The sequence below is a fragment of the Epinephelus moara genome, chromosome 3 (genome assembly GCF_006386435.1).
Source record: "Epinephelus moara isolate mb chromosome 3, YSFRI_EMoa_1.0, whole genome shotgun sequence".
In the NCBI taxonomy this organism is placed as follows: domain Eukaryota; kingdom Metazoa; phylum Chordata; class Actinopteri; order Perciformes; family Serranidae; genus Epinephelus; species Epinephelus moara.
Genome location: NC_065508.1, coordinates 31782500 through 31804974, shown reverse-complemented (window position 1 = coordinate 31804974; position 22475 = coordinate 31782500). Strand labels below are relative to the sequence as shown.

The 22475-nt window shown below is 39.0% G+C and overlaps 1 protein-coding gene across 6 annotated transcripts in view; it reads right to left on the bottom strand.

Annotated features, from left to right (window-relative positions):
- npas2 (neuronal PAS domain protein 2) overlaps window positions 1–22475 on the bottom strand; it is a 64493-nt gene that overhangs the window by 10865 nt on the left and 31153 nt on the right. For 4 of the 6 annotated variants that reach the window (XM_050041349.1, XM_050041351.1, XM_050041353.1 and 1 more), the window contains exons 2-17: window positions 18774–18972; window positions 16415–16471; window positions 14602–14756; window positions 14350–14441; window positions 13893–13982; window positions 11773–11893; window positions 10313–10426; window positions 9269–9387; window positions 7419–7501; window positions 7220–7326; window positions 5349–5496; window positions 5077–5161; window positions 4864–4990; window positions 1834–1931; window positions 1611–1697; window positions 913–1122 (exon numbers count right to left, since the gene is read on the bottom strand). In XM_050041349.1, coding sequence (XP_049897306.1) covers window positions 913–1122; window positions 1611–1697; window positions 1834–1931; window positions 4864–4990; window positions 5077–5161; window positions 5349–5496; window positions 7220–7326; window positions 7419–7501; window positions 9269–9387; window positions 10313–10426; window positions 11773–11893; window positions 13893–13982; window positions 14350–14441; window positions 14602–14756; window positions 16415–16471; window positions 18774–18829 — 1749 coding nt within the window. In that variant the 5' untranslated portion in view covers window positions 18830–18972. Of the gene's footprint in view, window positions 1–912; window positions 1123–1610; window positions 1698–1833; window positions 1932–4863; window positions 4991–5076; window positions 5162–5348; window positions 5497–7219; window positions 7327–7418; window positions 7502–9268; window positions 9388–10312; window positions 10427–11772; window positions 11894–13892; window positions 13983–14349; window positions 14442–14601; window positions 14757–16414; window positions 16472–18773; window positions 18973–22475 lie in introns of those variants that run through there. The other 2 variants (XM_050041350.1, XM_050041354.1) reach the window with 2 other exon arrangements.

Here is a 22475-nt window from a genome sequence, read left to right as displayed (position 1 = left end):
AACTGTGTCAGTGGAGACAAGGAAATCCCATAATTTTGAAAGTTTCTTCTCTTCTTCTTCTTAAATTAATTATGAATTCATATTTATTTATCTGAAATTTTAGTTGAAATTAAAAGCATCATCCTACAGTCTGAGTAGCCTTTAAATCATTATATTTCAGTGTTCATGCTGTTCCCCATCTTTATTGTCTTTGCTATACAGACCTAAGAACAGTGCTGCTGCCATTTTAGCAGCTACTATAACCTTAGGACAGGGTCTATGCCATCCTAACTTAGGATTTCTAACTTGGCAAATCCCTTACTTAGTACAGCTCTATAATAACTAAATTCCTATCCTGAGATAAGATAGGATATTTTCCTAAATGCAGTTAGCAAACTTCTTTAATACCAAAAATCCTAAATGCCACACTAAACTGAGATAAGATCAGATTCCAGACTTGGGAACTTTCTGTAATGAGGTGAGGCCCCAGGTTTAATTCTGATTAGCTAACTCTTAATCTGTTGCATGGAAATTTGTGATTTACATCACAGCTCATCTCATGTCGCCTCTGCACCCAGCAGACAATGATATAGACAACTTGTCTTTATTAATCAAACACTTCTACACTCACCAGTTTCTTCTCTGTGCATGTTAACTGTATGGGGGTCATGGTGGTTAGAGTACTCGTGACTGAACTGGTTTGTGCTGGCCTCTTGGTGGGGCCATTCCACCATTACTGTGAGGGCTTAAGTAATGTAAGCTCACAGTATTATGTTGGTTTTCCTTAACAGGTGATAGATAAAAGCCTAATATTTATTTATGTCTAGATTAAAGTCTGCTTTTTTAAAGTTTTTTAAAGTGAAATTTAGTACTGCATGCCATGGGTGATAGTTTTGTTTCTTTATCTTTCCTTTATCTTTGTGGGAGGGTTACCTGGAGATTAGCGAGGTGAAGCTTCTCCTTAATGTCGTGCAGCTCCTGCTGCTGCGTCTTAATGTCAGCTTGCAGGATGCGCGTCCTCTCCTCCAGCTGCTCCTTCAGCTGGTTCATTACACAGAGCTGAGGCTGTTGCAGCTGATACATGGGCGACGACGACGACTGCTGCTGCTGCTGCTGCTGCTGCTGCTGCTGCTGCTGTGTTTGCTGTTGGTGCAAAGACAGGATCCCAAAAAGCAGTTTGAAAAAGACATAAGAAAAGCCTGGTGGTTTTTGTACTTCAGTTATGTGTTTTCTTTTCTTTTCCAGTGAACGTAGCAAATGAGGAGATAATCAGTTAGCATGAGTCATGTAATGGCTTATTCTTGTGATTCTTCCCACTTTTTCTGTGAAATTGGTTTTGCAAGTCAAAAAATTAAATGGATGAGTGATTTCTTTTGAGAAAAATACAAACAATATGTAAAAAGCTACATCAAAAAACACATTTCAAGTATAATCCTGATGCTTTTTCTCTTTTTAAACCATCTTTCTTTCTTGATTTTAGAACACAATCTTATAACTGGGCTTGGAGACACTGTAGGCACAAGCAACAGATGAAATAAACACATACAGCGGCAACAGTCATAACAATAAGATATTGTACACAAACAGAGGAGAGGAAGGCAACAGGCAGGAGAAGAAGTCTAAACACTAACCATTGCGGAGTGCTTGCTGCAGGTAGGAGAAAGGGGGAGGCTCAGTTGGGGAACGAGGTCAAAGGAATTTTGCCTTTGTGCCAAATTCTACAGGGAAAATGACAAAGTTTTACAATTTAGCACCATCTGTGACACGATACTGCATGAGCTTTGCACTGCTGTTTCCCACGGACCATTTTCAGCTCACAAGACAGACAGAGACACGTAAACGTTGCAAACTGACCTTTGAACTACTGGGTTGGAGTCTGGCAGATGCCTTCTCTGTCCCAATGGAAGCAGACTGCCATGATGGTGTGCAGGCCTCTGTGAAGGAGTTAGCTGCTGCAAGAGAGACAGGTCATCTCTTAACACAGTTCAGTGATAGTGGACTGAGGATATGTTCAGTTAGATCATTATCACTAACTGTCAATCTTTGTCAAATGACAGCTGATAACTACAACAAAGGCAAGATACATTCAAAGTCTAGATGTGGGATAGAGTTTATTATACATCCTTTAATCTGAAGACTGAGTTGAAAATTTGAATAACATTTTTGATTATATACAATTATTTCATTTAAAGATAAGGCATTAAAGTCTAATTTTCGTGAAGATACACATAAAATATTTATCAACCTAATTACCGCCTCATGTTTGTATGCCTCCGTGCACCAGTCAAGTTGCACTTGTGGTCTATATCCACGTCTGTAAAAACAATTAGCAGTTCCAAGGTGGCCACCCAAGATTAGTGTCACCAATTCAGTTTTTGACCAAATGTCTCCCCTTCTGTTGCTGAGTTATGGTGTTGAACAATGGCCAGAAAGTGTTTTTTGCAGAACATTATGATGTCACAGTGAAGCTGACCTTTGAGCTTTTGGGATATAAAATGTCATCACTTCATCTTTTTTTTTTTTTAAGATATTTTTTTTGGCCATTTTTGCCTTAAATTGATAGGAAAGCAAAGTGCGAAGTGGGGAGAGAGAGAGGGAGTGACATGCAGCAAAGGGCCACAGGCTGGAATCGAACTCGGGCCGCTGCAGCAACAGCCATGAGACAGACAAGGTCACAGTGACCTTGACCTTTGACCACCAAATTTAATCCATTCATCGCTGAGTCCAGGTGGATGCTTGTGCCAAATTTGAAGAAATTTCCTCGAGGCATTCTTGAAATATCATGTTCACAAGAATGGGACAGACAGACGGACAACCCGAAAACATAATGCCGTGGTACGGAGGCAAAAAAATAATAAGGTCTCTATTGACATCAGTTTGATTTTAACTGACATTATTGTATTAATAATACCGGAACATACACTGAACATAGCATTTCTCTTACGTTATGTGTCCTCTTTAAAGTGGAAACTTTTCAACTTGCCCTCCCCCCAGCATTCCCAACTGGTATTACTGTTGGCGCTGCTGTCGCAAAGACAACCAGATCGCTCTCCGTTTCCTCAGAGCCTAGCAACTACTGCTAAGGACACAGGACACACTGCATTTTCTCTTCCACAGTTACTCCACCATTTCAGCTACAGGTGATAGTACCTACAGAGAACTTACACTGATACTCTTTGGTAACTGGGGATTGCTACCGATAGCTACTGCAGAAAACAAAAGCACTATCCTCTTCCTGTTTTGGCTGCGCAATGGTTGAGGCACTGTCTTTGAGCCTGTTCCCACCTGGTATTAACATGCCTCTTGTGTGGAGAGCTCAAAGTTAGTCTGTTCCCACCTGGCATTAGAATGTGTCTCCACATGCATCTTGAGTGATGACTTGTGATCAGAGATAATTTCCCCACTCTATATGCGCATAAATACATATATAATTTCCATTTGCAAGGACCAAATGCATTGTTGTTTTTAAGCAGCGGGAGGTTTGTTGTACTACATGCACACTTTAGTGCCCTCTGCTAGAAGACTACTGCTGTGGGAGTGAGTTCAGAGCTGGGTGGGGACAGTTGGTGAGAGTCCGCCTGCTTACACACAGTGACAGGGCTAACTGCTAGCATCACATGGCTAACATTACTGAAAGCCTATTATCTGTTAACAACATAGTCGAGCCATTTCAGTGATATAAGTTTGTCGGAACCATTTAACTGCTGCTGCTGTGTTCGCACGTGCTAACCAGGCAGATGTTGAACAAACCGTTGGCCGGGAGGAGAGTGATTCTGGAGATGGTCGTTCAGCTCTGCATTAGCAGCACCGTTAAGTGGGAAGTCAGGTAAGAAAGGAAATCAACTGAGTTGGCTGTCTACGCGCTGCCAAAAGAACGGGGCCATATGCGCCACACAGATGGTGTCATTATTCTCTAGCCATTGCATTGTACAGTCTACATTTACTCCATAATATAGAGTTAAATCCAAAAACTTCTCTGCTTCCACTTTACAGGGGGGGGATTGTCAAATCTTCCTAAACAGAGTAACTATAGCCTTTCTGACGGAAAGGCAGAAAAACTTATGAAATACACTTCCTTTCTGGTTTTATAACAATACTGCTGATTCACTGGCCCTTGATTGCCACCTCATGCTGCCTCTGACTGAAACCCACAAACTGTGATGCATTCAGCGGATGCTTTTTTTCTTTGTACCCGATGCACAATGAAGCAAAAAAAAAAAGAAAGCATCTACTAGGTTTTTTTTTTCTGACAGACGCAGTTTTATGAATTCGTCTTTGGAAATAGTGAAAGTGTATTTATGTGTGGGAAGGCAGCAGCAGCTATGTTTATGAACAGCAACTGTAATGAGTCTGCCGCTGCGTATTATTCATAAACATCTAGATGGAAGTGAAGTGTCTTAGTACATTAGACGGTGGGTGGAAGAGCAGGTAAAGTCAGAGAGACCGGAGGCTCAAACAAACAGGGTACGCTAAAGTAAGCCTTGGAAACATTTCATCATTGATGCATCGTCACCCACATTAAGGTAGGTGTTTTATTGACTCCTGATCTGCTTAGTTACAGAAGTATTCTACCTCAGTCTCCTCAGATCAACTGTTGGATTTGTCAGGTTGATTCTCCTTCAACAATTTGATTCTACATGTTCAAAAACATGTATCTGAGCTGAGCCTCATCACTGTTGCTGCAGTGAATAACGCTGGGAGTCGCATCATTAGCTGCCTCGGAAAGTCTTACCATCTGTAATTTCTCAACAGCAAAGAATGCTATTTTTCCCAGCTAAATTTAAATGGCACAACAGTCCCTTCAGCCATATAGGAGCTCAGTTTCTGTGCATATTGACCTGCTGCTGAGTGAGTTAGCACTTAAGGGAGCAGAGGATGACTCACATGCAGAGTCTGACATCGCTGTGTGGGAGGATTTCCGGGAGCTGTGGGAGGACACCGAACGTGCACCACTGTTTCTGTCCCGCGGAGGGTCCAGTGTGGAGCAGATGTCCAAGTAGAGCTCCTGAGCCTGGAACACAGAAGGATGTTCAAAACCGAGGGCCACATCTGAAGCTCAAATAAAGGCTGACCTTGTAAACCTCACATAACTTTTACCTTCACTGACGAGGGAGCTATCTCAGGTGGAGACAGCTCTTCAAAGCCAAACGCTCTCCTCCTTTCAGCTCGCACTTCAGCATAACTGAAAAACAGCACACAGACAGAATATGTTTGACAAGTGTTTCTTTGATTTAACCTGAATCTTAACACATTTTTGTCAAGAAAGCCTACGCCTTACACACATCCCAAATCCAAGAACACTGATAAAGTGCACACATCCCTCCCTTTGCAGACGTCAGAGTACCCCAAGGTGCAACAATCAGGCTTACCTGACAACAGTGTGGGTACAGACGATGAACTCAGGTTTGGAGTTCCACTGGTGGTAAGTGATGTAGTAGTGAGTCTGCAACCAAATCCACTGCTGACCTTTAGTCAGGAAGCGATAGTAGCAGGATTTACCCTTTCCAAACTGCATTACTGAGGACAGAAAAAAGAATGGAAACTTGTAACCACAGCTGTAATCCAGACCAACTTAATCAAGTCCAAGTCAAGTCCAAGACCAGGTCCACTCGCAATAGTGTCTTTCCAATGCTAATGAAGTGATTACAGAGCTGGAATGGACAGAAATAGATAGATAAATAAACAAACAAATATGTGTACGTTACGCAAACTCAATAATATCTGACCGGAAACAAATCTAAAACATCGATAAAATAAATAATATTACTGACATGAAAATACTGAGTGAGTTTTGGAATCCCTCAGCTGATGTGATTCACTGCCTGCAGGCACCACTGGCAGAGGGAAGAGGGGCTGGTTGTCTCAGCCTGCAGCTAGTGTCTAACACACACTAGTAGACTTTGACAAGACTTTAAAAATACTCTAAAAAGACTTAAGTCTGACACCCTCTCACATCCAAAGACAATGTGAGTTTTTCATCACACACACATTAAGATTTTGCAGGGTCACTATTTGTAAGACTACAACTAGATTCCTCTTGAGACCTTTCCCATCCTGCTCCTGGTTTAAAATATTACACCAAACTGCTTTTAAGAAATATGGCATGTTAACAATTTGTTACATCGCCACAAAAACACATAACTCTAGAAATACAAGAAAAAGGCGCTATATGTTGACAGTATTCTTGTTAATTTGCCATTCATATAATAATAAAGATAAACTGTATTTGCATTCAAACTTACACTTTGGATTTTGTCGCCTCAACTTGCTACCTGCCTCGGCTGAATAGCTATACTATTTAAGTGGGAGGAGACAGTGGGAATGAGAGGTAAACCGTTCAAAAATGAAGATTTCTCACTAGAATAAGTTCTGGTTGTTTGCTCAGTTACATGTTACATTAAACACCTAATCTTGTTTACTCCATTACTCCACCACTTTCTCCTCCTGTTCCACTGTACAAGATAACCAAGACTTGTTCATATTCTTGCACCTCCCCACACTGCCATCCATTTTTACTGTCTCCCAGTTTGCTGCTTCTTGTTTGGTGCTGGAGAACACAGCTATTGGTTGATGACAATGCTCACATCCTTTATTACTTAATTATATGCATGAGCCAAGATTATAAACTTAAAATAATATTAAACATGTTACATTTTGTCAGAACATCAACATAAAAAAGAGGATTGATTTAAGACAGCTAGGACTGAATTTCATGACGACCTTACATCAAACGACTGAGATCACGCAAGTTCACAACAACTGAGGTTAAACTTGTGATTTTACTCCAACACTGGAAATCTGGCTGCGATAGTGAAAACACTTAACAAGTTGTTTGGTGTAAGGCTGATGCAGGTTAACAAGAATTTGCCAAATTTTGAAACAGATGTTAAACTAAGAGAAACAGACTTACATATAGACGCTAGATTGACAGCTTCAGCCCGTTATTGTGATATGTGTTTGTAACAATTCGCTATTAGCTGAGCTCAAGTGTTGTACTTGCATAAAACAGCAGTGATGGATAAGAGACTGCAGACAGAGCTGACTGAAACAGCCTGACATCAAGACAATTCTAAGCCCAACAAGGCACAAGACAGAGACAAGTGCAGTACTTTAAAAGAGTGGTCTCCAGACAGGATTTGAGTACCACAGCCCTGCCTGCAAGCTATTCTTCAGATATGGGTTCCTGGAACTGGTGGTGCTGAAGGAGGATGATAAAAGAGAAGCAACAAGAGTTACTTACACTGCTTATGACACTGAGCTATCAGCTCCAAGTCATCCACGTGATAGTAATCATAGCCAGAAGTTCCAAGAACCTCAAAGGGTAAATAGCCTATGATCGGTGAAGCTCTGAAACAAAAAAGAAACACGTAAGAAAAACAAAGTCTTGCTAAAAGCTACACTGCCAAGTGACAGCAAAAGGAATCATACAAATCTTTTACCTGTGATCTAAAAACAGGAACTTCCATTCAAGGCTGTGTCTGGATGTGAATTCATCACAAGGATCTTCCACATTACACAGATCCTAAACAAAAAGAGTGAGAAAGTCACAATCACAGCAAAGCAAGGAATTACCAATCTTAAAATACTTTCTTTGTGCCTTGACAGTTAGGGGAGTTAAAGCTTATCCACTAAAGTCAGCAACTGCAATGTGAAGCAGGAAGAGGTTATGCCTTGTGTTTTGTTTTGTCTTCAAATCATCAATTTTGTCCACACGTATCAGCCAATCTGGTACAGTTGTCATGAGTACAATGTATTCAGTTTAAATATAACGTTGTGGAGGTTTAAAGGAATACTTCACTTCCCAAATGACTATTTGTGTATCACTTACTCACCCCAAACTTTAAAACACCCTTTAAAAAACAAAGTCACACAATAAAACAAACACACTAACAGATAGAGGCAGCAGTAGACCTGCTACTCATATGTTCAGCGAGATAAAATTTGTGTTTTTGTCAATGGAGTCTGGTTTTGAAGAGAGCATTCAATTTCAGTTTATTTCCCCGTTGGAAAGGTCTGTCTGTTTTGGAAGTACTGAGCATACAACTGGATGAATAAGACTTTAATTTTACTGCATTATACCGCAAGCATTGTATGAGAGTTTTGCTGTTGTTGAATACAGACCCCTTTGGCTTTAATCAATCAATGAATTCCTCAATTTTTGGATTCTTCATTTACCGTCAAGGCAAACGAGAAAAACATAGGCTTCTTTACGAATTCAACACATGTGATGAGTGATTGATACACAAATGATCAATTTGTGGGTAAAGTATTCATTTAATCATTTTTGGTGTATGCAACTGTCATTACCTGTTTGGTATAGTATAGTGCTTGTACTATGAACCACATCTCAAAATGTGCAGTATGTTAAGTTAAGCTGCTCTAGCGTCATGCATTTGCCAACAGTGCCTGACAATTTAGTTTACACATTATTGTACTTGTTTGTGTCAAAAACACACTGTTTATATGTTCTGAACATTTCCTGAGAGCTGTGACCTTGAACATCAAAATATATTGTGAGCAGATGAACATGACAACTGAAAGATGTCTGTGGGAGAAATTGTGAAAAATATGGTAAGCTCAAAAACTGCAAATTAAAACCAGTATTTGCACTGGATTTGTCTTGTGTCTGAGAATGTGAGGGAAAAAATATTCCATGTGTCATACAGTATGGTCCAGACTTCTCTGTTACAGTCATTCCATCTGGCAAATCAGTGTAATCAGTGTCTTTTACATTTTGGAATAAGTAGAGGGGGAGAGTTGAAGCCTGTCCAATATATCTGGTTCTTCTGGCACTTTTGCTCTCTGAGCTCCAGCACATTTTAAGGCTACACAAAAGGCATGGGTACAAAATCATAATGAAAAGACCTGTCAGACCCTTCATTTTTTTGGACTTTCCTTGACTCCATCTAACTTTCTTTTTATATTTGAAAAGGGTCAAGGTAAGGATAATAAACTCCACATTACAAGATCTCAGAAATGTTGCAGGAGTGCAACTTTAATTTACTTCAATAACTTGCCAAGTGTCCAGATTTCAACTCAGAGAGCACCTATGGGATCAGATGAATCCTAATGATCTAATCAGTTGGAAGGTACACAGTGTGCAGCATAAAATCTCCAGAGAGTGCTTGACACGATGGAGTTCACATGGACCAAAATGTGTGATCCCTCAAACAAAATCCCCCTCATGCCTCAGACCATAGCTCATTGTGATAATCACTGACTTCCGTACCACCTGCTATATTTCTTTGAGATGCCAAACAAACTGAGAAACAAAGGCACAAGGTCTTACCTTTAGAAACTGTGGAGTGACTAATCGTACAGTAGCAATGAGGCAGACCTGCTCCTCCAGCGATGACTGCAGGCTTCTTGGTAACGTCAAATCCAGCCCGTTACAAGAAGATGTAGGCACTATATGAAACAGGACAAGGTACACGAAGGCAAAAAGTTGGTTGTGACATCGATCTCAGTTTTATCCCATGAAAACATATCTTTCTTTTCTTCCCCATTTAGTTTGTTAAATCAATGCTAAATTAAGAGGTCGATTAACCTTAACAGCACTAAAGTGACACATCTTACTGAATCTTAAAGGGACAGTTCACCCCCAAATCAAAAATATATATTTTTACTTTTACGTGCTATTTATAAATCTAGATTGTTTTGGTGTGAGTTGCCGAGTGTTGGAGATGTTGGCCATAGACATGTCTGCCTTCTCTCTGATGTAATGGAACTAGACAGCACTCCACGCTCAACAGCAATGTCTCTTTCCAGACATCATGACTTGGTCACTCAAGATAATCCACAGACCTTTGTGTGAGCATTTTTGTGTAGAAACTATTTTCTTTCTACTGAACTACACCTGCCAACCATATTACTGCACAGAAGAAAGCGTGCATCGACTGCTAGCCTGCCTAGCACCACTGAGCTAGCTAATGTTACAGCTCAGCCGAGGAGGATGCCATTAATGTTTATACCTCGTGCTGTCACTGGAACAAACCTCTCGTCTATGAGTAGATGCACACTTCCTTCTGCACAGTGATACAGTTGGCGCATGTGGTTCAGTAGAAAGAAAATAGGTCCTACATGAAATTGCTCACAACAAGGTCTGTAGAGTATCTTGTGTAAATGTATTTTTTGGCACTTTGAGCACCACAAGCTGAGTGCCATCTAGTTCCATTATATTGGAGAGAGGGCAGATACTCCTTGGCCAATATCTCCAACAGTCGGCAGCTTGCATCAAAATAATCTAGACTGATAAACAGCACTACAGGTAAGAAATACATTTTGTATTTTTTATTCAAGTCTTTTGAAAAAGGAGAAAATAAAAAATCCTTACCATTGTTATGAAACTTGAAATCTCCGACAAACTTGACATACTCGTATACAGGCGGCTCCTTTGGGTCAATGTTACCTCTGGCGAGGTGACAGCAAAATTCAATATGTGCCTCACCTGAAAAACAGCAGATTTATCTCAAGGTTAACAACCTATTCATGACACAGTTCTTCTTAATGAGCTGCTTCTTGTCATGTCTGTCTTTTCTGAATGACACTAACAAACAGTGGTTACAGAGTGGAAAGAGGTAGAATAAAAGATCTAAAGTGCAATTTCTATGCTAAAGAAAAGATTAAAATTCATATGAAACCTTGTATTCATCACACTTCAACAGATCTGACAATAGATAATGTTCGCTAAACAGGGTTCACATCAACAAAGGGTGATGGCATAATGGCTATATGATATTTTAATTAAGTCATGAATGCATTTCGTTCATCCATTGGGAGAATAAAAGAAGCAGCGTTATGGTTTGACTGCATAACAAATGTATTTTAAGCTTCAGTCGCTCTCCAATGTGAGGTCTCTGAAGGAGAAACTTACTAATGGAACACTTTGACCTTGACAAGACTTTAAAAAATTCCTGCAAATTTATGATGGAAGTGTGCATAATTCGCTTGCAGCTGCAGGCCGGTGACTATTCCACAGAAGCTCAAAACATTTTAAGTGGACAGACCGAGGTAGTTTGGGCACAACTTGAAGGTGCCTTTTATGTGAATTCAGCCAATGAATATAAAAATTATATTCTTGTGTAACATGATTCAGCATAATTTTCACAGTGAGGCAGTAATTTTGTTTAAAATCCAGACAATCATTTTTATTCAAGAAAGATAATAAGATGGATGTCTATTTTAAAGTGTGCCAAAGAGCTGATGATCGCTCCAGACATAGCTCTGTGACAGTTCACTATTTAGGCTTCCAAGTATAGGCCAAGACACTCGCTCCTCGCCATCTCTCTTCCTCAGAAAAGCCCAATAGTAACACAGGATTAAGGTCAGTGTCTTGAGCCCCACATACTACATTGCTTTGGATTACTGTGCTAACATAACAGTGATTTAAAGTCTTAACTATGATACTAAGCTAGCTCCTATTATTAGCAAAAAGGCTAATCATAGTTCCACGCTAATCAGCAATCCAATAAACTTTAGACCCCAATTCGGCAACCTGTTCTCTATATATAAAGAGGTTTACGTGACGTTACCATTGTGAAAACAACCTCAGGAAACAGAATAATGCCCAGGCAAGGACTTGACAAGACTGATGTCAAGGGTCAAGATTTGTTTTTGTATGACAGACAAAAGAAAACAAATGAAAAATGATAACACTGACTATTATGTAAACAGTATATCTCCCACACACTGAACTTCTGACCTCCTGATATGGGAGACAGCAACACGCAATGTGGTGTTAGAAACAGACAGGAGCTAGACGTGTGCAGAGAGGCTGCCCGGTAGGCTACTCACTGTCAAGGAAGTCAGCAGCAATGGGGTCAGTCATCAGCATGTGGGATGATAGCAGCTTATACACCTCCCCGTGTTCCCGCTCCGGGAGGAAATTCAAGATATTTTGGTCCACCATATCTGACTGGTGCAAAAGGATACATGAGTGATGGTCAGTCTTTTGGGGAGTATGTCATGTACAACAATGTAGCATTACTGGTGACATAATCATTACACAATGGAGGATTTCTGACCGCAAGTATTTTGGAGGGGCAGTTCACACTAAAATTAAAAAATACATATTTTTCAGTTTACCTGCAGTGCTATTTATCGGTCTAGATTGTTTTGGTGTGAATTGTTGAATGTTGAAGATATTGGCCATGGAGATGTCTGCCTTCTCTTGAATATAATGGGGACAAGATGGCACTCGGCTTGTGGTGCTCAAAGTGCCAAAAATACACTTACACATGATACTCTACAGACCTTGTTGTGAGCAGTTTCATATAGGACCTATTTTCTTCCTACTGATCCACACCCGCCAACTGTATCACTGTGCAGAAGGATGTGTGCATCTACTCATGGAAGAGAGGTTTGTTCTAGTGACAGCACGAGATGCCAAGTGCCAAAAAAATTAATTTGAAAAACTCAACAGCAATGTCCGTTTCCAGAAATCATGACCCGATTACTTAAAATAATCCACAGACATTGTTGTGAGCAGTGTCGTGTAGGAACTATTTTTTTCTACCAATTACACACCAACCTTATCACTGTGGAGAAGGAAAGCATGCATCTACTGCCTGGTCACCTAGAATCACTGAGTTAGCTCACATAACAATTCAGCTGAGGAGGACGCCATTAATGTTTACTGTCATGAGCACGAACCTTTCGTTCTTGAGTAGATGTACGTTTCCCCTAGTGATACCGTTGGTGGGTATAGTTCGGTAGAAAGAAATAGTTCCTACATTAAACTGCTCACAACAAGGTCTGTGGATTATCTTGAGTAACCAGGTCATGATTTCTGGAGAGACATTGCTGTTGAGTTTTTCAGATATATTTTTGGTGCCGTGAGCACACCAAGCCATCTAGGCAAGGCAAGGCAATTTTATTTATATAGCACCATTCATACACAAGGCAATTCAATGTGAGAAATACGTTAAGATAAAACACTAAAGGAACAATAGATCATTAAAAACAAAAGCTAAAAGCAAGAAAAACAGTGCAGAAAATGCATTTAAAAAGCAAACATAAAGCAAAAGCAACAGCAGACAAATATAAAAACAATAGCTACAGATTATCCTAACAATAAGTTACATATCTAGTTCACTGGTAAGCTGCAGTAAATAGTAATGTTTTAAGCCCTGATTTAAATGAGTTGACAGTTTCAGCCGACCTCAGATATTCTGGAAGTTTGTTCCACAGGCGGGGAGCATAGAAACTAAAGGCTGCTTCACCTTGTTTGGTTTTGATCCTGGGAACACTGAGTAAACCTGTTCCAGATGATCTGAGGGGTCTGGATGCTTCATAACGTACAAGTATATCAGAGATGTATTTAGGCCCGAGACCATTTAGTGCTTTATAGACAAGTAACAAGATTTTAAAGTCTATCCTTTGACACACAGGAAGTTTTTAGTTTCATTATATTTGAGAGGAGGCAGACATTTCTTTGGCCAATATCTCCAACACTCAGCAACTCACACCAAAAAAATCTGCACTGATAAACAGCACTACAGGTCAGAGGGAAAATATGTATTTTTGAATTTGCGGTGATCTGTCCTTTTGAAGTAGTTTCGAATAAACTCAGAGCCTAGGGCAGTTCTGAGCCAGCACATGCAGTAACTGATAGAATTCATTTTCATTCATTATCATGAAAGAAGTTGAGGGCAATGAACTGTAATCTCTATGTGCTCAAACTACCTCTAATAAATGTGTACATCAAGGCAAACATAAAAAAGCCTCCTTCCAATTTGTCCTGGGGTTAATTGCAAATATAAATGTATCAGTGCAAGTCAAATATTAGCCAATTAATATAGCTAAACATAAGATTGGTCTGTTTCTAATCAAGCGGCATTTATACTTTATACATACTCAGATAATTACAGTGTAAGCCAGTGAATAAAATAACTTATTTCAGCTTCCTAACTTACCGGTAAATGGCCAATGAGTGAAGACACACTGTCAGATACGTATATGATGTTTCCATCTGTAGTTAATGCTACCAAGAAACCATCTAGGGCCTGTGAGAAGGGGGAAAAATGAGAAATTGCACTCTTATGTTGTTACATGTCATCATCATCTGTTGTAGCCTTACAAAATGTTTCTTGTGCTCTATTTGCCTAAAAGTGCCTCCTGTACTCCTGCCACACTTAAGGAGTTCTTAGGTTACAGACACTGCTTTTAGATAACCACTTGGAAAAGGTGTAAACTTTAACAACAGGGAAAATATAATTCAGCCGAAAATGTAATTCTCATCATGCCATGTTGCTCTGCTCTCCATGGGCATTTTAGGGAGAGTGTTTCCTCTTTCTTTTTTATTAACAATATTACTCAATGTCAGAGCTTAATCATCTTGGGCTTCTCCACAAACATCCTCCTGAGCTTTACCTCCAGCATTAGCTGAGTGAACTCCTCATTACTGAGGAACGAAGGCTTCCAGTCCTGTCTCACATCACAAGTTTCATTCTGTGCAGTGATGTCTGAAAAAGACAAGGAGGAAGATTAAATCTAATAAACTTCTGCCTGCGAAGAAGTGCATTAGGTAATAATGGACATAAAGAAGGAACATATAAAGGTGTCCCTTAACATTTTTCAAACTGAGAACACATGCTGTGTAAAGATTATGTTACATTTGACTACCTTTCTGTTTCTGCAGGAAGTCAATAGTTCTCTGCAGTATGGTGGACTTGTCCATCTTGCGCGGATGGCCTTGACCCTGCAGCATGGTGCAAAGCTCCTTGATGAGCACATTGAATTGGTCTCTTCTTTTCTTTTCTGATTTGTTACGAGATGCCCTACAACAGTCAACACAAGAGAACAATTATAAATCATTGGAATCGCAGATGGAAGCTTAGCCAAACAAACACCTGTAGTTTAAGGTTTATTTATCCTGTCCAGACTGTGCATCACTTTTTTCAAAAGCCTGCCAAGACTGCAGAGACACATTTAGTTTCAGACAGATAGAAAAATGAAAATAGTTGACAACAGACGACCAAAAAGGGAGAGAGAAAGAAACAAACGAGGTAACAGCAGCATGGGGATGTATTACAGAACACAGCAGTCCAATTACTGTACAGCCTACTGGTTTATTTTCATCTTGATTCCTTTCTCAAAAAGGCGTTATTCTCCACTCGATTAAAGCCATCATCAAATTATTTGTATTACTGAATCAAGTTGCTAGGAGTGTAGTTCAACTCTTTAGCCTCTTTCAGCTCACTGTGTTGGATTTACAACCCACATGTTTACTCTAATCAATACTATTTTCAGCAGCTGTTTTCAGCAAACAAGCTCTGATAAACCCACTGTGCCCTGAATCCGCTACACAACAAACAGCAGACAGACAGAATTATTTCCTCAGGAGATGGTGGAAACAAAAAGAGAATATTGGATATACATTCAACAGGTGGGCAAAAACACAACTCCAAGTGAATGCTAGCGTTGCTCTATGTCTGTGTCTGTCTTTTTGTTTTGTATATCCTCTGTGTCCATAAGTGAATAATGCAGCTTAAATAAGAGAAAGGATAAAGTTTGTGATCATGTGGCAATGTCCAGGGCTGGAAAGTGCCAAAAACGGCGGTTCTTTGAACAGTGTGTGAGTGACAGACTGTCACTCAAAGCAGTCACTCTGTCGATGGTGTTCTCAGCTTGTCAGTCAGATCCACCCCTTGCTCCTCCACAGCTTCACCCTCTCACCCAAATATGGTCACTTCTGCCTCCAAAAAAACAATATGGTGGCAGCCATAATGCCTAATGAGGCTTCAAAACAGGTGTCCACAAATTAATGGGTGACATCACGGTAGCTATGCCCATTAGTCTATGCTTATGATTTGAGACAGCTCTTTTAATATCAACTAATCTGGAATTATAGAGAGCCAAAATATTTTAGAACATCTACCATTTTAGTGCATTTGAGGTTTATATAAATTCATTTCTACACATTTCATCAAAGGGATCAATGAAGGTATTTGGGAGGATCGAGGACAAATTTCATTTGTTGAGATTAGAAATTGCTTCTTTCATATATATATATTAATTAAAAAAACTTTCCCATGGTCAGACACCAGATATTAAGTATTACATCCGGAGCTCTTCTATTAAGAAGGAATCTACCTTTCTCTAAAAATGTGAGGAATATTACATTATATATGACAGCTGAAAGGAAGCAGGAGCAAGAGGTGACAAAAGAAATCATCACTTGTGAATGCATTTTTACCTGAATTATGTCTATTTTTTAATCTAATATCGCACTCAAATACACCTCTACTTTTATGGGCTTCATTGTTAACCATAATGTGACACTGAAATTTCAGAGTTCTTTTAAAAACACCAAAGATGCAAGTTTCCCGAGGGAGCAGAGGAAGACACATACACATGTAACGTACTGTATGTTCAGTCAGAGAGACGTCCAAACTGACAGACATACAAACACAAACATAAACACCAGACTGAGTACCTTTTTGCCCTGTCTTTCTCATCTTCATCCATCAAATCATCCACGCAGCTGTTGGTGCTGAAAAACAGGGAGGGACACAGTAAATGTAGTTTCTTTGATGCTTTAACAAAGACATCTTTTCACAGCAGACACATTTGCCTCATCATACTAGCAAAATGACATGTTACGACTAGCATTCATGATGATATGTTAAAATGTCTTCTATGAGTCAGACAAACTTGGACTGGACTTTAATATACTGCAACAAGCTCATTAATGCCAAAAGACATAACCATAAAGTCATGAGGTATGTGAAAACAGCCACACTGATATTAGACTTAACCTGAATACAGCCAGTAGCAAGTTAATCTGTGCATGTTACTATAACCACACGTACGCAATCTCAAGGAGTTGAGAAATTTCTCTCTTTCTCTAACTGTGCCAATTATCTGCATCCACACACGTCATGTGTTGCTTGGAGGCAAGAAGAAGATAAAGAATGTAGCATTAGCCTGGAATGCTAACAGTCAGTTATAGATTAATAAGCCAAAATAAAGCTTCTGGTTCAGGTTTGAGTTTTAGGCCTGTGTAGAACTCTGTGCATATTGCATATACAGATTGTAATAACAGTCCTTTATTTATTCATTGAAATAAGACAATACTTACATGGTAGTATTGGCTAGAGATATATATTTACTATGTGATTAAAGTTTCTATAATTTTTTCGGGCAGTTTTTTCTTATCTGTCTTGAGGGTGTAAGGATAAAGGGTGTTGTTTCCAGAGCAGATTGTCAAACCCCCTGAGACAAATTTAGGATTTGTAGTTTTGGGCTGTATAGATAAAACTGAATTTAAAAAATGATGTATTGGTAATGAGGTATGATCATATAATAATATGAAAATATGGTGTCCGTGTCCGCAGTGATTTGGTTTATTGTTGTGGCCAGAGCATAAAACAATCATGCAATGCTACATTAATACATGAACTGTACTGCATAATGCCTTTAGAAAAAAAAAGAGGAGATTCATTGTCATGATATACAGTGCATCATGGAGACTACCCGTAAAACAAAGAACAAGCAGAGGAAAAGTTTAGAGGTGTGCTTGTGTTCCAAATTCTGTGTGCAAGTGTGTTAGATCAATATTATTAAATCCGCAAAGTGATTCATTAAAATGCTTCATTACCCTTTAAACATGTAAGTGCTCTGATCACATCTGTGAGAAATGTTCTGTGCTTTGCAGATGGCACTGCAAAATATAGCTGGGGGGTTAAGCAATGTGCATGGCACAGATTTCTTCAATTGTTCAGAGCCTAAATTTACTAAATTAATTTGTAGAATGTGTTTTTACAGTTGTGCGTTTTATACTCACAATTAAAAACTGTGGAAGAGTTCACTGAATTTTTCTTAGAAATCACTTTCACCCATCCATTTGTCTCCTATCATTTTATTCCTTAAGCCAGAGTCAACCCACATTCCCATCCATTTCTCTTCAGCACTAACTTTGCCATAGTTTGACTGAAACACATCTTTTCAGACTTTCTGACTAGCAGTTCAGCTCCCTTTTTTACTGCAATTCATTTCACAGGAATAATAATAGATCTCTGGAATACACTGAACAACTGCTCAGCGGCTATGAAAAGAAAAGTATGTGTGGCCATTTTTTAGACAGACATTTTTCTGATGCTGCTCATCCAAATTTGCCAACCACTGAAATATGACATAGTGATAGAAAAAGAGGGATAAAGAAGGTATTTTAAGGAGAAAATTACAAAAACTATATTAAATCCTCTTGAACACCCTGTCTATATTATCAGTGAGCCAAAAGAAGCCAGTGGCAATGTTCAGGCAATGATGGTAGAAATTCAATAGTGAAGAAACGTGTTTCATAATTAAAAAACATTTGTTTTTTTAATACTTGTGCATCAAAAATAGCCAAAATGTATTGCTTAAATAAAAATGTCACCAAGGCAAAACATGCATTTTGTATTCTAGATACTTTTAATGATTAACCAATAATTAACCTTTTACCCATTAATGGTTACAATCCATAAAGGAAGCTGTTTAAAATGTGGATCTCAAAGCCAAGTTATTCCAGGCTGAATACATCAGCATCTTATCATCATGTTAGAATTGGACTCACATGAGAAGCCTGTTAAAGCTGAATAAATGGGGTCTCCAATGCATGTTTCACAACATTTACATGCAGACATATCTCAGCTCAGGTTTCTTTCCTCCTTTATATGAACTAATGTAGCATCTTTATTAGGAATGACTCAAATGTTGAAGAATTATTTGCACATATAAAATGTGTAGATACAAAGAATTGCGTATGAAACAGAAATACATTTAAGATTGCAAAGTTAAATTTTTCTACTCACTCCCATTCCCTGCGGCTGGATGGACAGGGGCCCCCGAAGTCAGAAAGGTTGTCCATACTCACTCCTTTTCCCAACCAGGCCCTTTTTGAAGTCTTATAAGTCCCATCCGCGCTGACCTCGTCTGAACACTCTTTTGGAAAAACCTACCGTGGACCAGTTGCCCACCACCTCCTCGAGTCCACCAAAGAAACGCCAAATCCTGTTAAAACAGAGAAAAAGCTGATTACAGCATCCCGTATGTGGCCAAGCTGTTGAGGATGAAAACGGTATAAACTCATGATAACATGAGCAAGTATTTTCTTTGAGACATGCATTAAATACAGGAAGATCTTCCATCCATCTGCGCAAAAATTTCTTTTTTTTTTTATAACAGGTCTTGTGTTTTGCTGGATAACCATTAATAATACAATGTAAAGTGCATTAGCAATCCTAAGCTTAAACCTGAGTACAGTGCCTCATCACTAAAGAAGTGTTGTTGCACAGGAGGAGCTCCCCTGACCTAGAAAACGTCTGAGGCAAAAACCTCTTTTGATAACCCAGCATAAAAAACAGTGTAGAACAGTCACCTCCTTCACATCCTCTGTGTAAAGCTTAAACAACATGGAGCAGACACTTCTATTATAAACCAAACTGAGAGCTCACACACTGGAGCCTTGGTCAGCGGCAATGAAACAACATATTACTATATTTGATTGCAGATATTAATAAATTGTCTGCATACAGTTTTTATGTGGTTAACAGAACACACGTCATCTCTGTCACCAAATTTCAACTGACTGAAATAGTCACAGAAACAAAGTTGTTTTACTCCCAGCCACTTTAAATGGTCATGTTTCCAGTAGGAAAACTAAACACACTTCTTTCCTTTAGCCTTGATTAAATTAGCTCATGGTTTTGTGGTCTGGAAATATCTTACATTATATATCAATTATATCCAGGTTATTATTACAGTTAGTAGGTGATGTGTATTCAGACAGTCAGTATTTGTCTGAGTTTGTCCGGGTTACACTGGGTAATGTACACAAGAAGCCTCTGGGGAAACTACCATCATTGCATTTTCCATGATTTCAAATCAAAATGAGACCCATTGTCAGAGGTGGAATACTTCCATGGAAAGTTCAGAGTGATGTGGTGCAACCCTAAATAACTGACTATCCTATAAAACGTACAACTCTCTGTCTAAGAAAAACTGCATCCTGTACTTTACTTTAAACTAGCCTGAGCTGACAGAGTCTTGTGTCCTTTTGTAATGTGAAAGAAAAACATTATAATACTGAAACTGAGTTATTTAATTGTAGGATTTTTTTATCTTAGGTTTCAATATCCCCCTTCTCCACTTGAAGCCGCAACCTCCAGGACTGAAAAATGAAGCCAACAAGGAAGAGCAAAAAAAACTTCAGTTCCTAAAATGGCCATTTGAGGCTGGCTCTAGAGGCAAGTCAATCCTCATAGACCACCATGTTAAAATGCTCACCTTTACAGCAGAAATAAACATGTTTACAGCCTGGTACACAAAACAATTTTGGTCCACAAACCTATGAGCGACGTCTAAATGGCTATGCCAATTATTATTTTATACAATCTATGCATCACACAACTGTATGCACTACATGTTAATCTGTCAACATAAATAGGAATGGTTCTGTCTCCACTATATGTCTGCTCTGTGATTAACTGGTGACCTATCCAGCCCGTGCCTCGCCTCTCGCCCAATGTCAGCTGGCTCCAGTCCTCCTGCAGCCTTCTGAAGGATAAGCAGGTATAGCTAATGGATGAAAGGATGTGCAAGGGGGGGAAAAAAGATACATTTCAAGTGCCGAAGCAGGGCACTGCGGCTCAAGACACTTCTCAAGTGGTGCAACATAAGAGGAGGAAGAAGCAAGCCAGTAACAGCCAGCGGATTTTAGAAAGGAGTAATAGAAGAATCTGATACTCCAAACTGCTGATAATGTGTAAGGATCAACCTTAGACAATAAATGTTATTCTAAAGAATAAACCAAAGTATACATATATAAAACGCTCTGAAGAAGGCCATGTGCCGAAGCGCATTAGCGTTTGTTTTTTTGATGTGAGCCATTAAAAGAAGTCAAATGTGAGTACATGTCCGCCTCCTTAACTTGGCAATATGAGATGTGCTACCATTTTTACATTTTTGATTATATTGGATTTTTGGGTTTAGCACTCTGAGTATCATGACTGTTGATACGCAACCTCCTTTTTCATCTGAATTATACATATATAAATTGTCTTAATGGCAAATACATATGTTTAATATCGCTGTTTACTAGGGACTCCATCTTTGATTTGCATCTTCACTGAAGTTCTGAAATTCCTGCTCTATCAGGAGATATAATCCGATTTAAAATCCAGACTTGGAAAGTTAAGAACACCTCTAATGTTTTATACAATCTACATCAGTTGATATGCCAAAACTGACCACTGTCAAAGCTACAGCTGGTAACTTTTATTTTTAAAAAAAACAAAAAAAACCCCACAAGAACAACTTTTTAGAATATTTGCTGAACCTATCACAGTCAATCATGTCAATCACTGCTCGGAAACTGCAGTCCTACTGTCAAATTAGGCAGCAATGATCAAATATGAATCAAGATTCTGTGACTGCATTGCCTATTTCTCATCCCAAATGTTTTCAGAATTTTAGTGTACTGTTTAGCTGTAAAATGAGAAAGTTTGTCTGGTCAGTGGGCGGTGCTTGGTCAACTATCAAAAACTTTCTCATTTTAGAGCTCAACTTTGATTGGTTGTTTTTGGTGAACAGTCTGATTCTAGCAAATGCCATTAGAGGCAGTAGGAAAAGAAGGGACATCTTTTTCACGCAGATTATCTGTCTTGTGTACTTCTTTCAGAATATACTGACAGTTTCAGCTATGCAACACATATATTATCAGAAAAGTTATCAACTGTGGCTTTAAGCTAAAAGCACCTCACTGATTCTTTGACCTGAGGCTAAATCATGTCAAATCTAAATACAGCTTTATACCTTCAAACCAGGCCCTGCTGTTCACAGTTTTTGTTATGCTCCTATGTTCCCGTTCTTACTTTTAATTCAACAAATAACAGAATCGCTGTTTTGTTTTTTTTAAAATTTGCTAATTTTTTCCACATCACAAACTCTCTACTTTCACGCTTTATATAACACAGTAAAATCCTTCCAGGATCCAAATTCCTGTTTGGCACTACATTCAATTATTAAGCTATAATTTCTTTTTGGTTGCTTCTTTACACTCTGTAACCCAAGCTCATATGTTGATTCACATTTTCTCTGTTACACACCAAAATCAAATGGGTCAGAATACACTTCTGAATGTAAAGAAATCAGACATGGCACAAAGCAAACACTACTGAAAGGCTTTGACTGTGAAGCAGCCTTGATTTCTTCAATAGATTACGTTCATATGCAATTAATTTGCAATTGTTATTTACTCTGGCTGACAGGATTTAGTTCAAATGCAGGAAGTTATGTGGGTGGACGTACTATGTGTTTAATTTAAACACACAAAGCCCAGTTTCACATCCACTTCTCCTACTTCATGTCAGCAGTCTTGAGGCATACATATAGTCTTTACCTAATTTTAAACATTTCAAAGTGTTTTACATTAACTAACCTCAATCATACTCTAATAGTTCTGTAGTCTGAATGTGCCCAATCTTTTCCTAACCTTTAGTTTAGTTGCCTAGACA